This window comes from Myxocyprinus asiaticus, chromosome 23 (genome assembly GCF_019703515.2).
Source record: "Myxocyprinus asiaticus isolate MX2 ecotype Aquarium Trade chromosome 23, UBuf_Myxa_2, whole genome shotgun sequence".
NCBI classification, from domain to species: domain Eukaryota; kingdom Metazoa; phylum Chordata; class Actinopteri; order Cypriniformes; family Catostomidae; genus Myxocyprinus; species Myxocyprinus asiaticus.
This window is the reverse complement of record NC_059366.1, coordinates 38,340,291-38,356,637: the sequence shown is the minus strand read 5'-3', so window position 1 is coordinate 38,356,637 and position 16,347 is coordinate 38,340,291. Positions and strand designations below refer to the sequence as shown.

The 16,347-nt window shown below is 37.2% G+C and overlaps 1 protein-coding gene across 6 annotated transcripts in view; it reads left to right on the top strand.

Annotated features, from left to right (window-relative positions):
• Nucleotides 1–16,347, top strand: part of LOC127414077 (zinc finger matrin-type protein 4-like) — a 137,280-nt gene that overhangs the window by 84,865 nt on the left and 36,068 nt on the right. For 2 of the 6 annotated variants that reach the window (XM_051651801.1, XM_051651798.1), the window contains 2 exons: nt 5,782–5,878; nt 6,432–10,937. The exons of 1 other annotated variant lie outside the window; for it this stretch is intronic. In XM_051651801.1, the coding sequence (XP_051507761.1) occupies nt 5,782–5,878; nt 6,432–6,597 (263 nt within the window). In that variant the 3' untranslated portion in view covers nt 6,598–10,937. Of the gene's footprint in view, nt 1–4,996; nt 5,082–5,781; nt 5,879–6,431; nt 10,938–16,347 lie in introns of those variants that run through there. 3 more of the 6 variants (XM_051651804.1, XM_051651800.1, XM_051651802.1) reach the window with 2 other exon arrangements.

Here is a 16,347-nt window from a genome sequence, read left to right as displayed (position 1 = left end):
CATGGTTACTAGTTTATTGTTTTGCAATCCATCAGAATAAATTTACCATGGTTTTACTATAGTAAGACTGTAGAAACAGTGATTGTAACCATTTGGCGGAAACCATGATTTTATACTGTATCGATGTAGTAAGCATGGTTTTACAATAGATATTAACATGGTTAATCTTGTGGTTACTATAGTATGTTTTTACTCCAAATGCCATGGCTAAATTATGGTATATGTAGTAAAACCATAGTAACCAACAAATTATGATTTTTATAATCATTGTTTTCATTTTCTTGTGTTATTACTATGGTTTCATAAGAAATATCATGGTAAAATATGGATACTGTAGTTAAAACATGGCAAATTTTTGTGAGGGAATGCAAACTTTTACGAGGGAACGCAAAACTTATAGCGAGGGCATGCAAAACTTATTGATAGGAATGCAAACTATTGCGAGGGTATGCAAAACTATTTCAGAAATAAATTCCCACCCTGTCCTCTAAGGGGCTCAGTAGTTTTCACCTCCTTTACAAATCCTGTAAAATCCGTACAGAATAGTACAAGTAGTTGATGGTCCTTGGCAAATTTGGCAAAAAAAAAAAATAAATAAATACTATAACAACTGCATTCTGCATAAGAGATAACAATTTTTTCCCAGCCATCACATAGCAGGGTGCGCTTGTCAAGTGCTTTTCACTGCAGCGCTACCTCTAAAATCACCCTTGCCTCGTATCCACAGTCTTGAACTTTTCTGAGTTCTAGCGCTTCTAACTCTTGAGCTTTGTCTCTGGTTTGATCGTCCCTCAGGAAGCTGTCAAGTGTTCTGTTGGCCTGTCCTGTCTTATACATCATCCTCATTAGCAGACCTCACAGCTAACACAGGGTGCATACAACATACAGTACAGACGGACACGTTCCCTCTCAAGCAAATAAAAGAAAAAGACTGAGAAATTAGAGGAGTAAAGAAGAAAGGCTTTTTTATGGACATGTCGCTATTCATTGTCAGAGGAGCATCTCATCAGGTTCAGCAAGCCATCGGTAGGGCACACCATAGAGGTGACTGCTTGCGGATCCCAGCTCAGACTCTCGGCTATTTTCGTGAAGAACACTTCAGTGTAATTGCCTTCCAACTGAGGCTATATTTTATTGCTGAGAAAATTGGAGGCACAGCACAGCCCTCTCCTGCCACAAACAGGTTTTCGTTTCCCCCTAAACAAAAAAGCAGAGAGAGTGACAGGATGTAAATACCAGCTCTGTGCTGAAGAGCCTCCTGCCATTTCATGCAGGGGGATATTGAAAGTGCAGCGATTTGCCCTGTTTAAAATTGCAGGAGAAGTTTAAGTGCTTCACAAAAGCCAAGGACGAGCCAGCGTCTCCTTCCTGTTCTGTTCATATCCACCTTAACGTGCAGGATTAAAACTGACATTCATACTGGATTATTGTTGTTGTGATTGTATAGAGACCACATAGCCATGATTGAAAGCATGTAGAATTATAGACTTTAATTGTATAATTCAATACTGCATTTTATTATAATAACCTTGTAAAGGTGGTCTGGCTTATGAAAAATAAGGTTTGAAGAACAACGAGGGCGAATTGAATAAACAGTTGCGCACAATATTTTCAGCACAAAAAACAAAAACCCAGCCATCTGCAATCCATCCAGGTGCCAAATGCACTGAAATAGTACTTAAAGCTGCACTTCCTATTTTTATTTTTTATTTTTTATTTTTTTAGTTACAAACAGAAGTTCATTTCTGAGTGAGTACATAAAAAAAATACATGTTCAAAACCCTTGTCTTTCACTACGGAAAGCCTTCAATAACGATTTTTATTTAGAGCTGTTGGGTCAGATTTGGTGCGAAATTGCAGGCATACGTCATTCATTCTTGCGTGTTTACGTCATGTCCGTAAGCTCAGAAAGAAGGCTGTGTCGCGCGAGTGTCCGGAAAGCAGGAAGCAAGTGCAACAGCTGTTCAGCAGCGCTGTGAAATCACTCTCCCAATGGATTTTTAACTATTTTTAACTGTTTGCCAAAGTTGTTTACCTGCTATAATGCTTGAATATGTTTTCTGGTTGGGTTGTTGAAGCTTATATTGGTTGTCATATTTTAATGAGTTAAATATTGCAATGTATTTGTAATTTTCATTTATTCCGGTGGAGTTACAGTTTACTAATATTCATGACTTCTGAATATTTTATAACATTGCTGCAGTTTCGAGAATCCCTAAGTGAGTGTGTTGCTGTTTTTTTTTTTTTTTTTTTTTTTTTACCCCAGTCACAGAAATACACAAGTTATCACTTCCCATTGATAATTGATCAGCCCTTTGTGCAGATAAATTATTTTATTTTTATTTTTATTTATTTTTTTTAAAAAAACTTAAAAAACTTCCCCTGACAACGGATCGCGATCGGTAAACATGAGTAATGTTCAATTCATAAAAGCATTACCCCTACCAGACAACATACTGTATCCAATTCCAAGCATTATAGCAGGTAAACAAGTTCGCCAAATGGATAACAGATAAACATCCATCCAGACTGCGGCGATGCCATCCTGAACTGTGTGATTGTGACTGACTGAACTGAACAGCGTCCTCAGCCGGAACATGTGACAGCTGGAACTTCTTTTCTGTGTTTACGGACATGGTGTCATGACGCAAAAAGGAACGACATAAGCCAGCGATTTCACACCAAATCCGACCCAGCTCAAAATACAAATAATTTTTATAGGCTTACCAAAATGAATTGGGGTAAGGTAAGGACATTGTTTTGAACACTGATTGTTTATGTACTTCAGTCAATAATGGCAATTTGTTCATTTTTAACCAAACAAATCTTACATAGTGCAGCTTTAATACTTATATCCTGAACATGAGTAAAATAGCACATAATCAAGTCTTTCCATCTGTCTGATCCGGCAAGATGAAAAATTTAGTGGGATTTTCACGAGTCTCTCCTCTTTTATATTGTAGCAATTTCCTAGGTAAGAGAAAAGAAACCGATTGATGGTCTATTGTTGGAAAATAAGTGCATCCTTTTTCCCACGAGCCAGCATTTAAAAGCTAACTTTAATTTAGTTCATGTAAACATTCATCTTACAATTGAGCTACATCGTTTTCTCTCTCTCTCTCTCTCTCTCTCTCTCTCTCTCTCTCTCTCTCTCTCCTCCATGGTTCTTTTTGGCATTTCAGATGGTTTAATTAACTGGGATTAGGAGCCACTGCTGTGTCTTTCCAGGCTGGTTTATGAGTACCACACAAAGAGGTCATCAGGGTTCCAGTATGAAGAAAAGAATTGTTACAGAGAGACAGAACTGTCTGTTTATCCACTGATCTTATGAGCTTTAGGCCTTCTATTTTCAGTTAAATGCATATTCTTAATAACAAGGAATACTTCATCCAAAAAAAAAAAAAAAAAGCTTGATAGACAGTGGACACTATGAACTGTCATTGTATGGAAAAGAAAATGGAAAAGAAAATCTAGTATAATCTTTTAAAAATCAGTTTTTGTGTTCTACAGAGAAAATAACAGCATACTGATTTGTAATGACATGTAAATATCGTCAATAATAAATATGTAAATAATTATAGCATTTTCATTTTTGGCTGAACTATTCCTTTAAAAGTCATGCCGAAGGAACTGCTGTTTAGTAGCTAGAAAGTTCTCTGACTAAATCAGGCAACCCGTAAAGTGTGTTTTTATATACATTTTTATTGCAATACTTCTCAGTCATGTCATGCTTCCTGTTCCTAGAAATAGCTTGCTATGAATAGTGTTTTGGATTCATTACACATATTTGCTCCGACCATATGTTTGTTGTACTGACACCACAAGCTGTGAACATGTATCACATAACTCTCAACTGACAGAAAGCATCCAGAAACATTTATTAGAACGTTCATGTGTATTTCTGTGAACATGAAGTTATTTTTACACACAAGTTTATTGAAATATTTCAATACAACTACACAACATTGATGGAAGTGCATGTTTTATCTCTAATCTTTGATGGATCATGTGGTTTAAAGTGGCATTATCAAGGGCATTTAGACTTTATGGCCATTTTTTATTGTCACTGTTTTATCAGAAAATTTATTTTTCACATAGCAGTTAAAACAGGTGTTGCAGCTGGTAAAGAACTCAGCATTCTTCACAGATTTTGCTGTTTGCTCAAATTTCCATTAAATTGGTGAGATTGAAAGACACTATTCTTTTGACTAATCTTAATTTGTAATGAACTGTCAAGTGTTCTAGACCTTGATAGAGGCAAATTGTTGAAAAAATATATTGATGTATGGTGTCTTGATTTTTCAATGTATGGATTATATCAATAAGCCACGAGAGGCCATGTGTTAATATGCTTGAATAAAATGGCATTATGATAAAAGACACCAATATTCAATAAATAGTTATTTCTTAACATCAGTATAAACAAGTCTTCAACCAAGAAAAATAGTTAATTAACCTAATTATAGACTGTTTGTGGTTGCCAAGCAATGGCTTCAAGCTTACCAATCGCTCCTCCAATCAGAATTTAAAGTCAGAACTTTCCACTTTTTAAGGCCACTTCCACACTAATCCTTTTTGGTCTGAAAACTCATTTATTTTGCTAAGTTCTCTCTCTTCCACACTGGAATGATGTTTAACAGTGACTTTAGAAATACTTTGGACAACAATGATGTTAGGAAACTGAAAACGGATGTTTCATGTGAGTTTCAAATGAAAATGGATGTGTATGGGTGTGGCCAAAGTCTACTTTTATAACTCAGTATGTCAAATTTATTGGATCAGGAATCTTGTCTGATTACCATACTAGTAACAGTACACATATATTCTAATAAAAAGAATAATCTTATATGTAATCGTCTTCCCTCGATTTCACTGGACCTGTGAAAATGTAAAAAAAAAAAAAAAGAAAAGGTTTTGAGCACTCTTAGTATGGGAGTATAACAGCAATATAATATAAACAACGATTTTTTTCGTTTTTTTTTTTTTTTTTTCTCAGATCGATGAACAGACAACAGTGTTATCAAAAATAACTCTTCAGATGTCTTCGAAAAAATATGGCCAAGACAGAGCACACATGGTCTCTCCGCATGTGCTTTTATTTACATCTCTCTCTCTCTCACTCTCTCATTCTTCACATCCATCCTATTTTTGGTTCTCTGCTGTTAGTATCACATACCACCTGCAAAGCCTTTAATTAGCTCACATCTGCTTCACTCCCCCCCAAGCTGAAGCACTTGGCATCCCTCCACTCTAAAACACCATCATAACGCATAACCCCTCAAATCAAAAGGCCACCAGTACAAAAGAAACCTAAAATTGCAAATACTTGATTCCATGAAGACTGCAGAATGAGATGTACCCAGGCCAAGATAGAATCTGCAAACTTTTTTGAATTTCATGCACTGATTTTGAGGGACATTCTTTGGAATTCTCTAGAACGGATTTAAAAATGGTAAAATGGAGCTGAGAGTACTAAACTCTTAATGGTAAATGAAAGCATAATCAAATAAGCCAGAATATTTAACAAACAAATGCGCAAGTGAAGTGCTTTCATAGAATTTTATGTTACAATTTGCAGAGCTTTCTACTACGTTTTAATGGCACTGACTCTGTGTGGAATCTGATGGGAATGGGTATAATTGACATGTTGAGAGTAGAGTTTTGAAGCAAAATTACAGGCATTAAATATAGATTTCTGTCCTTCCCTCATTTTAAAGATGTTTCGGCAGGAAAAATTTTCGTTCTACTTTTGAGATTAAATATTTTTGTTTTGTTTTGTAGGTCTGCGTCGGAGTTACTCGTGCAGTGTTTGTAATGTGGTCCTGAACTCCATAGAGCAGTATCACGCACATCTGCAGGGCTCCAAACACCAAAACAAGTGAGTGAACATCTCTTGCCCTGAATTCTGTCCCCTTATTTCGCACTCAACCAAGAGGAAAAGTTTTTTGTTTAGAGGTTGCTCTTTGATAGATAAGGAGACTTGATAGAGTTCTCACGTTAAGTATCAATTTTGTCAAAGATGTTTTTCCTAAAATTCCTTAGGAGAAATGAAAACTGAAACAAAATGAGACAACTGTTGAAAATTTTTGTTGTATAGAGCTATAAAAACTGATGTGCTAAAAAAGGTTCCAGTTGCTGCTGGCACACTGCATGAGTCTGTGTTTGTAGCTTGCTGCCTGCTTAGCCTTGCTTATTCCTCTACGTTCATCATTTTATCCTTTTGCCATTTTACTGCGTGCTTCGGTTTTTCTACTGCTTTTACTGCGTGCTTCGGCTTTTCTACTGTTTCAGTTGCATGTATATTACCGTGCACACCCGTTTTCTTTTCTTTTTTCCGCTTGTCTACATCTCGCATTTCGACTGCGTGCATTCGTTTTCTCCTCTGTGTTTTACACGGATTATTGCATCAAACTAAATCCTCTGCTGATCAGGAACCACCACAACAACAGCAAACAACTGCGTGAAGGGTTCACATCGATCTCAAACCCTCGCTGCTCAAGAACAACCATAACAATAACAACAACAAACAATTTCGGTAAGTCATGGCATCCGCTCATGTTATCGTTTCATGCATTGCATGCCACATGTTTACTATAACTTCTTCCGTCAGCAGTGAGGGATTCACATGTGATAAATGTAAGGAATTAGTCAGGCTGACGAAGAAGGTTAATGAGTCAGAGGCACGCATCCGAATGCTAGTGGAGGTCAGTGAGAAAGAGAAGCCGTTAGATACTGTTTTGGATGCGAGTAGAACAGCGAGCAACATGCACACTTTGGTTCCGGCTGTAGAGCCCCTGCAGCAGGGTGTTTGGGTGAAGTCTTGGTGGCATACTCGCTCAACAAAGCGACACCACTCTCCCGTTCCTGTTAGGACTTCCAATAGATTCTCCCCACTTAGTGATGCATCCACTGAGAATCATGTTGAAAGTGCCCTTGTTATTAGATTCTATTGTAAGGAACATGGAAATAGAGACTCCAGCCACAATTGCTAAATGCATTTCTGGGGCTCGGTCATCTGAGATCAACTTTACAAGTGCTGGCTAATGCTAAAAGTAGATATTCTAAAATTGTTATTCATGTCGGCACTAACGATGTCTGGCTTCGCCAGTCGGAGATCACTAGAGATAATGTTAAAGAGGTGTGTGAACTTGCAAAAACTATGTCAGACACTGTAATATGCTCTGGCCCCCTCCCTGCTGTTTGACTGAAACTTGGCTTACACCGGATTAATATATTAGTTTAAATGAGTCTGCTCCCTCAGATTATTGTTATAAACATGAACCTCGTCTGAAGGGTCGAGGAGGAGGTGTTGCTAAAATTTACAGTGAAGTTTTTGATGTTACTTAGAGGACAGGATATAAGTTTGTCTTTTGAACTAATAATGGTTATTGTGACAACGTCAGATATAAATAAAAAACCTCTGTCGTCTTTTGCCCTTGCTACAGTATATAGATCACCCAGGCCGTATTCTGATTTCCTTGGTGAGATCTAGTAGATACTGTGAATAGAGCTTTAATTGTTGGTGACTTCAACATTCACATAGATAATGAAAATGACACATTGGGATTATCATTTATCGATATTCTCAACTCTCTTGGTGTCAGACAAAACGTGACAGGACCAACAAATCCCATAATAATATGCTAGATTTAATTCTGTCATATGGAGTTGATGTTGATACTATAGAAATTCTTCTGCAAAGCAATGACATCTCAAATCATTACCTTGTCTCTTGAATGCTGCGATCAGCTAATGTCACTCAATCTACACCATGCTATTGTTCAGCTAGAACTATTCTTCAACCACTAAAGATAGCTTCACTAATAATCTTCCAGATATGTCTCATATATTTAGTAAGCCAAAAAGTCTAGAAGAACTTGATGTAAATACAGAAAACATAAATACAGTTTTCTGTAGCACTCTTGATAGTGTCGCCCCCCTTTGATTAAAGAAAATTAAAGAAAAAAAGCCCCGCAACATGGTACAATAATCACACTCATACTCTCAAGAGAGCAGCTTGGAAAATGGAGCGCAATTGGATGAATACAGAATTTGAGGTATTTTGTGGTGCATGGAAGGATAGTGTCTGTAGCTACAGACAGGCACTAAAAGCTGCCAGGTCAGCATATTTTAGCAAACTCATAGAAAATACCCACAACAATCCTAGGTGTTTATTCAGTACTGTGGCTAAATTTGTTAGGAATAAAGCCTCGACTGAACCAGATATTCCGTCGCAGCACAATAGTAATGACTTCATGAATTTCTTTACTGATAAAATTGAAATAATCAGAAATAAAAGTGGAACTATGCAATCAACTGTCACAGCACCTCAGAAAAGTGTGTCTCATAATTTTCCTCACAAGCAACTTCAATCCTTCGCTGTCATAGGTCATGAAGAGCTAGCAAAACTTATCAAAAAATCAAAAGCCACAACATGTTTGTTAGATCCAATACAAACTAAACTCTTAAAAGAGGTATTCCCTGTAATCTCAGAACCTATTCTTAATATTATTAACTCCTTGCTATCCTTAGGACATGTCCCAAGAAACTTTAAAATGGCAGTTATTAAACTGCTTATTAAGAAGCCACAGCTCGATCCTGGGGAATTGGCTAATTATAGACCGATTTCAAATCTCCCATTTATGCCGAAAATACTAGAACAGGTAGTGTCCTCCAGAGAAATAGTATATATGAACAATTTCAGTCAGGATTTAGGCCCCATCACAGTACAGAGACTGTACTTATCAGAGTTACAAATTACTTGCTCTTATCATCAACATTTCCAATGTTTGTAGAACAGCATTCTTCCACCTCAGAAATATTGCTAAGTTACGACACATGCTCTCTGTTGCTGATGCCAAAAAACTAATTCATGCGTTCATGACCTCAAGACTAGATTATTGTAATGTATTACTGGGAGGATGTCCTGCAAGTTCAATAAATAAACTTCAATTGGTTCAAAATGCAGCAGCCAGAGTGCTGACTAGAACCAATAAATAAGATAATATTAGCCCCATTTTATCGGCATTACATTGTCTGCCTGTTAAATTTCATATTATTTTTAAAATTATGTTAACTACGTACAATGTTTTGAATGGCCTAGCTCCCCAGTACTTAAGTGACCTTCTATCATGCTATATTCCATCACGTTCATTACGATCACACAATTCTGGCCTGTTAATAGTTCCTGGAGTATCAAAATCCACAAAAGGAGGTAGATCCTTTTCCCATTTGGCTTCTAAACTATGGAATATTCTCCCTAACACTGTTTGTGACGCAGACACACTCACTCAGTTTAAGTCTAGACTAAAGACTCTCATAGCCAGGCAAACACCTAATTTATCCATCAACTCAAAATTAGGCTGCTTTAGTTAGGTCTGCCGGAACCAGAAACATTTATCATAATCTATAACTCTGCAATAAATTGAATGGCATCTACGCTAATATTATTCTATTTGTTTCCCTGTCTCAACCTCGGGATTCATATCACGAGGTTACCAGAGCCGGCCAGATCCAGCAGCGTTCCTGCTTGGTGTCGGACTCTACTGCTACTTGTCACTGTGTGATGACGAGTAAATGCAGCCTGTGCCAGCCAGACATCACTTCAGTCTATTATGATGAACTTAAGAGGAAGAAATGATGCCACCTCCAACCATAAGATATGGGATACTTCATATGCCACTGCCTGAACCTTGGACTTAGGATAGACCTCACCGAAATGACCTGCCGGTTGAACTGCGATGCACCTCACTGATCTATGCCTGCATCACCTTGGTCTAATGATGGACTATACTCTTAAAATGGAATACATAGACTATCAATTAATTGCCAACAAAAGCCTTCATCAGCCAACTAACAAAAGACAATGCATCTATGTGAACTTCTGCAGTTAATCCAGGATGGACTTCAAAGACTTTAGTCATTAGTCTTACAGTTCATACAAGATATTTGTTTAAACACTGGCCCTTAACACTTACTTAGTTTACTAATTTTAAACCATGACATGCACTGCACACAAATAACTAATATTGGTATTATATTCATGCTGTTTAGCCAGAGGAAACTGGCCCCCACAGTGAGCCTGGTTGCTCCCAAGGTTATTTTCTCCATTAACCAACATCTTATGGAGTTTTGTGTTCCTTGCAACAGTCACATTCGGCTTGCTTACTGGGGATCTAAATACAATTATTATTTAATTATTTATTTGTATACACAATTTACAATCATATTTAATCAAACTACACAATTATGACTCTAAGACTTTATAGATATTACAGTTTCATGTTCTGTTAATGCATGATTTTCTGTAAAGCTGCTTTGAAACAATGTATGTTGTGAAAAGCGCTATACAAATTAAAAAAAATTTGACTTGACTTGACGTGGCTAGTTCAGATAATTTTAGGGCTGCACAGATATGAAAATGTTTGGCCATACGGATAACGATTTTAACCAAAAACTAGGCTGATACTGATATTTTTCCAATTACTAACCTTATTTTGTTATTAGATCACTCTTTTGCTTAGGAATTTTGCTTTAAAATGTACAACGAAGGTACAAAAGCTATTTTATTGTTCTAACAATAAACCAAACAATGTTTTATTGTTTATTCTAACAGTAAATCAAACAATAAATAATTTTCTTTAAACATGGATTGGATCTTGGAATCGGGCCAGATACCGTGCTCGTGTATCAGTACTCTCTTCTATCGTTCACAAAAAACAATCACTTCTCGTTCACAAAAAAAAAAAAAAAAGGTATTGAGAGGTCCCTTCTCAATAGTAGAACTACAATTGTACATATTATGATAGAACATTACAAATTCCTATTATTTCATATGAATGTACATATATTATGCTAATTTTACATTGTTATGCAAATAACAATCAACATGTATACAATGCAATTAATTTATGTAATTTAGTGTGAATAAACCATCATTTTTCATCTCAGAGTTGTATTGCTTAAGACCGATATGCCGATGGTTTTGAAACATTGGTGCATTCCCAGATAATTTGATTTGAAATGTTGGATTTCTTAGTGAAAACTCTGACTTTTGATAGAAGACATTGGTACTTGGCAGTTCTGAGCACAGTTTGATGCAGACACAGTTTGTTGAGATCTCTTTGAGAAACTCTAAAGGAGACTCTAGTATCGTAAGCAAACAATTTGACAGTTTACCATTCGGACACATCGACACCCAGAACAAGCCCCAAGTTCAAATCAAAAGCAAAACAAACAGCATAGTCTTATGACAACTTGTAATCATTTGTTTGAGATGGCAAAATCATAAGATATTGTACAACTTTATATGGTATGACTTTTATTCCCATAGAGACCAACTAATCATCAAACTGAATTTTAAATCGATACAATACAGGCATCAAAGTTGAGCTAGCCTCCAATCCAATACTTTTTTAGGAAAGGAAATGTCTGTGAACAAATTCGGTAACTCGTTTAATATGTATTCATGCAATACAAATGACTGATATATGTGAATAACCTGTAATACGCTTGCCTCATCTTGTTCCAAACCCCAGCATTTTCTCTCTTCCGTGGTACACAAAAGTTATTTTCCTATTTATTCCTGTATTAGTTTCAGAGTTTGGGTAAGGTGTATGACTTTATGGTTAGGTTGAGGTTTGGGGTCAAATTTAGGAAAAATCATAATAACATCTTTCATTGTTTCATTTATTTTTCTCTTTGGAAGTAGAAATCATATGTTTTTGTAAACAAAAGCTTGTATGATTTCACAGTATTGTACTATTATTACGACTTGTCATGAGACCATGTTGGAAAAACAGGTGTGTTTATCAAATAGTTTCAAGGGGTCTTTAAACTCTATTTGATCCTTCCCATTATTTTTTTTCTTTTCGTCCCTCAAATCTTTGTTTTCTCAGAATCCTTATCAGTTATCTGTCATATTCCTTGTGCATAACCTGACATCCATTGCTTCCTCTTTTCCTACCTTGGATCAGTATTAAAATACATGCTGAACTCATGGTAGATGGTCATTAAAGCAGGGTTCCTATAATGTGAGTTTTCTATTCAGAATTGATGGTGGGTAAACATTGCCACCTGAGAGTACTTAAAAACAATTAAAGTGGCTGCTTGTTTACCTCTGCTAGAGCCCCCTCTGCATCAAACAGCTGTGTTTAGTTGATCTGTCACCCCGTTTGCCTCCAAATCCCCCCTACTGCCTCTAGCAGGACATACCCATCAACTTGGTAATGAAATAAAAATGATTTAGAACAACAGAGAGGCAAGGAAGCACAGACAGGAGAAGAGGTAGAAGAGCCCCTGCTGTTTGCCCAATAACAGATGCAATTGGCAGAAACGAACCCACCTTCAGAACAGGAACTGTCTGGTTTGAGCATGTGGTGAAGACTAACATTCCCCATAATCTGTGCACACGCCCACACATTTCTGATGTTGCTTCTGAGCCGACAGACTCAAAAAATCAACCTGGTCTTATAGAATCACGTTACTATACCTACATTTTGGCTACATTATTTTTACGTGGCTCACTGTGTGTATCACGGCAGTTTACTGGAGCAATGAACACTAGAGGCACTACAACAACAATCACTTTTATTCACTTTCACACAAATCACAAGTGAAAGGTGTGGTGGAACGACCGCCCCTCCCTCTCGTTATCGTCGCCCCGCCTCTGAGGGCCCTCCTTCAGCCAGGCTTACAACGGGAGTGGGCAGGAGAGAGAAGAGGTGCAATTAAATGAGCCTTGTTTGGGCAGTGGATGATGAGGCAAACCTGATGTGAATATAGCCTCATCACCGCTGCCATAAAAACGCAGAGTGCACCTCTCCTTGGGGAGCTGGCTTCTATCTCCTTGTGTGTACACACTGGTGTCCTCGCAGTTCCAGGAGCAGAGCAGGGAGGTTACCGGCTGAATTAGATGCGCTGCCGGATCAGCTCCCCTGGAACCCTGCGCGAGTTAGATGTGTCGCCGGGGATGACAACAAATGTTGTGGCTAGGATGCTGGACCACCCTTCCCTACTCACACCGCGGCCCCTGGGAAGACAGGCCGCCACAGAAGCCAGCGCCCCTGAGGTAGGAGGGGAGCGTATGCGACTGCAGGACCCTGCCCACTGCCTGGACCATCCCTTGGGCACTTTGCAACCTACACAAAGCCCCCGTCTCACCGCAAAGACGCCAGATTCCCCTTTTGTTTGGACACTAACCCCCTTGGACACTTTTATTCCTCTTTTTGAACATTTCATGTTGATTCACTGTCTCTTGCTCACTCTGCCACAAAGGGCAAATTATCAGTTCATAAACATTTACTTTTCACGCTGTTACTCGCACAATGCAATCTTAACCTGACACATAAAAAAATTAGTAATCAATGACTTAAAATTTAGAATTTCAGTTACTAAATAAAGAGTATGACATTATTCAATTTAAATGTATAGCCTTTTGGGGTTTTTACACATTACAGCTTTATAACTTATAGTTTCAAAATAAGGTAACTTTAAATACCTTTGAATCTGTTTTTTGTATTAAAAAAAAGCACTATGCATGAACAACAACATTTGCACTCACACATAGAAACATTAAACATTAAAAAGTCTTCTGAAGCGATACGATAACTTAAAATAATGACAGAATTTTCATTTTTCGGTTAACTTTTCCTTTAACAATTTCATGTATCCGCAGCACCATCCAATGTACTGAGGTAAGATTTAAGTGATAGAATTCCAGGTAAAGGCTCAAAGGAGAATCAAATTGCGATATTCGAGTAGTGTTTTGACTAGTCGAATATTTAAAGCTGAATGAGTAATTGATTACTCATTCACATCCCTACATGTAAGATGCACATTTTAATGTTTGCAGTACTTAAACAACTAAATTTACATACTTGTTCAAGCTAGTTAAAATTGCACAGTAGATAAACTTAAAGAGTGTTTGCGCCTTTTTAACACTCTTTTAGTTAAGTCTTATTTAAGTGGACAGTATGTGTAAGGAAAAGTGTAATATAATTTTGTAAAATGTTGTCACAGTCACATAATAAAAAAATACAAATAAAAAAGACTGGAAAAATAGATATGATGGAGCACCTTCCAACAGAAATAGTTTTTGCTCTGCAAGGGAAAAAATATCTGTGGGATTTTTTGTGAGTATATCTTACTTTCAAGGCAGCTGGCCCATTTCTGTGTGCTACTGTACGTGGGTCGACTACAGTCTCTTACAGCAGCCCCTAATTGCTTTTTACAATAAACCAATTGATTAACATGCCAGAGTAGCAAGGACTGGGGAGGGGGACTCCAGCTGAAAGCCAAATCACTACTATCTTACAATCATTAACTGTAATTAGAGCTAAATCCTCTCTTTCAATGAATCAGCGACAGCCAGTAAATGTATTGATTAGAGATGATGTTTCACTACCTTGTTGCTGCAGCATGTCCCTGGGTATTCTACCGAAGGGAAAATTTAACACGGGGGTCTACATCAAGACTGCAAAAAAGAAGAGCAGTTTTTTTTTTTTTTTTTTTTGTCTTTTAACAATCAGGGCTCATGATGTTTCTTTGTTGTGGGACTCAGTGGGCGGACAGGGCTTCCGATCTGTGCCGAATAAATGCAGCTTCTGCTACACACATATTAACTTCTTTTGTTGAAAATTAAGCTGTTTTTTCTAGAGTAGTTAACTATGTTTGCCAATTCTTGCATAAGGCACTGAATACAATCTTGGAACTGTAAAATGAAACCTTAGCAAATTAAGTATGGATTTTTATATTTAAATTACATTATTCGATGTCCCCTTAAATATGTCCCCTTAAATAGCTCAACTGTTGTTAGAATAGTAGTTTGTAGCTTTGGAAACTAGTTTCAGAGTAGCTTCCCCAGTGATAGTGCATCCATTGCCCTTCATAGTGAGGACACACACACACTGACATGAGGAATCACAGGGGTATGTCCCTCTCATGTTGAGATACACACACACTCATCAGAGGGACTCCAGGGGCCCATCCCTCTCATACTGAGATACACACACACTTTAATCAGAGGAGCTCCAGGGGCCCGTCCCACTCATACTGGTACTCAGCAGATGGGTAAATGATGTGTAATATCTGGCAGGTTGTTTCCATCATGTAGGGCAGCATTCTGTAAACACCTCATTTTATTTCAAACTGCCAAATGAAAAACCTTCACCTGCAGCAGCAGAGCATGCTGGGAGATATTGCCCTACTAACTGTACTAACCTGAATATTACCATATACAGAACGAACCACAAGTGTTTTTGTAAAATAAATATTATTTTTTATTTCTAGTTCTAAGAATAAAAAGTCGTGCCATCATTTACTCGTCAAGTTGTTAGAAACCTGTATGATTTTCTTTCCTCCGTGGAACACAAAGGCAGATTGTTTGCATAATGTTCAAGGCACAACAAAAATCTCCAAAAAAAGATGAACAAGCCCTTTTTGTGCACTATATAATATGTATTCAAAACTCACATAATGATAAAAAATATTCTTTTAAAACTATCCCTGTTGCTATCTAAATGTGAAGTGTTTAATTTCTGCAGAATTGCATCAATAATTTCTGTTGTCATACAGGCTTCCCATTATTCACACTACCATTCTTCGGACAAATAGGCAGTCCCACCCCAAAGTTATGCGATTGGTTTAGTCAATAAAGCGCAACAGTCTGGTTCCGGAAGTAAAATCCCATAATTTTTTTTTTCATAGGGGAATTGATTTCTAAAGATAACTTATAAACCTTCTAAATACAGACCTACCATGAGCTCTGAGGTTGTAAATGCATCGCATATGCTTCTGTTGAAGCCATCAGTATGCATTATTTCAAATTATTTATTTTTAAAAATTAAGATTAAAAGTGGAACTTGACACACTGCGAATAATGCAGCCAAGTCGGTCTACATACACTCTCAAACTACTTCTGTTTTGTATATATCTGAATATTTTTCCATACTTTATATATAATGTTTCTATATTGTACTTATAATCAACCAATTTAAATCATAATTTTATTTGTCCAATAGATTTTAATTCCATTACGTCATTCACAGTGCTTCATGCTTTATGTCTCAATGCTGCATGGCTTCTATGAAGGGTTTTATGAGATCTCTATGGAAAAAATTAATGGGGAATATTGGGAATGAGATCATCACCATGTTGCTGTCTAATGATGTCCATCAAAAGGCAGCTCAGAAACTTCAAGGAATTAAAGCTAATCAGCCAAGTCATTATCACAATTACTGGGATCATCTGCAAATTCTCAGGGTAAATGTTTGAAGCTAGCAATTAGAGATGGAAAATGTCCCTCTAATGCACCAGTGAAGGTTTTGAGGGGGAAATAAATGTAATACA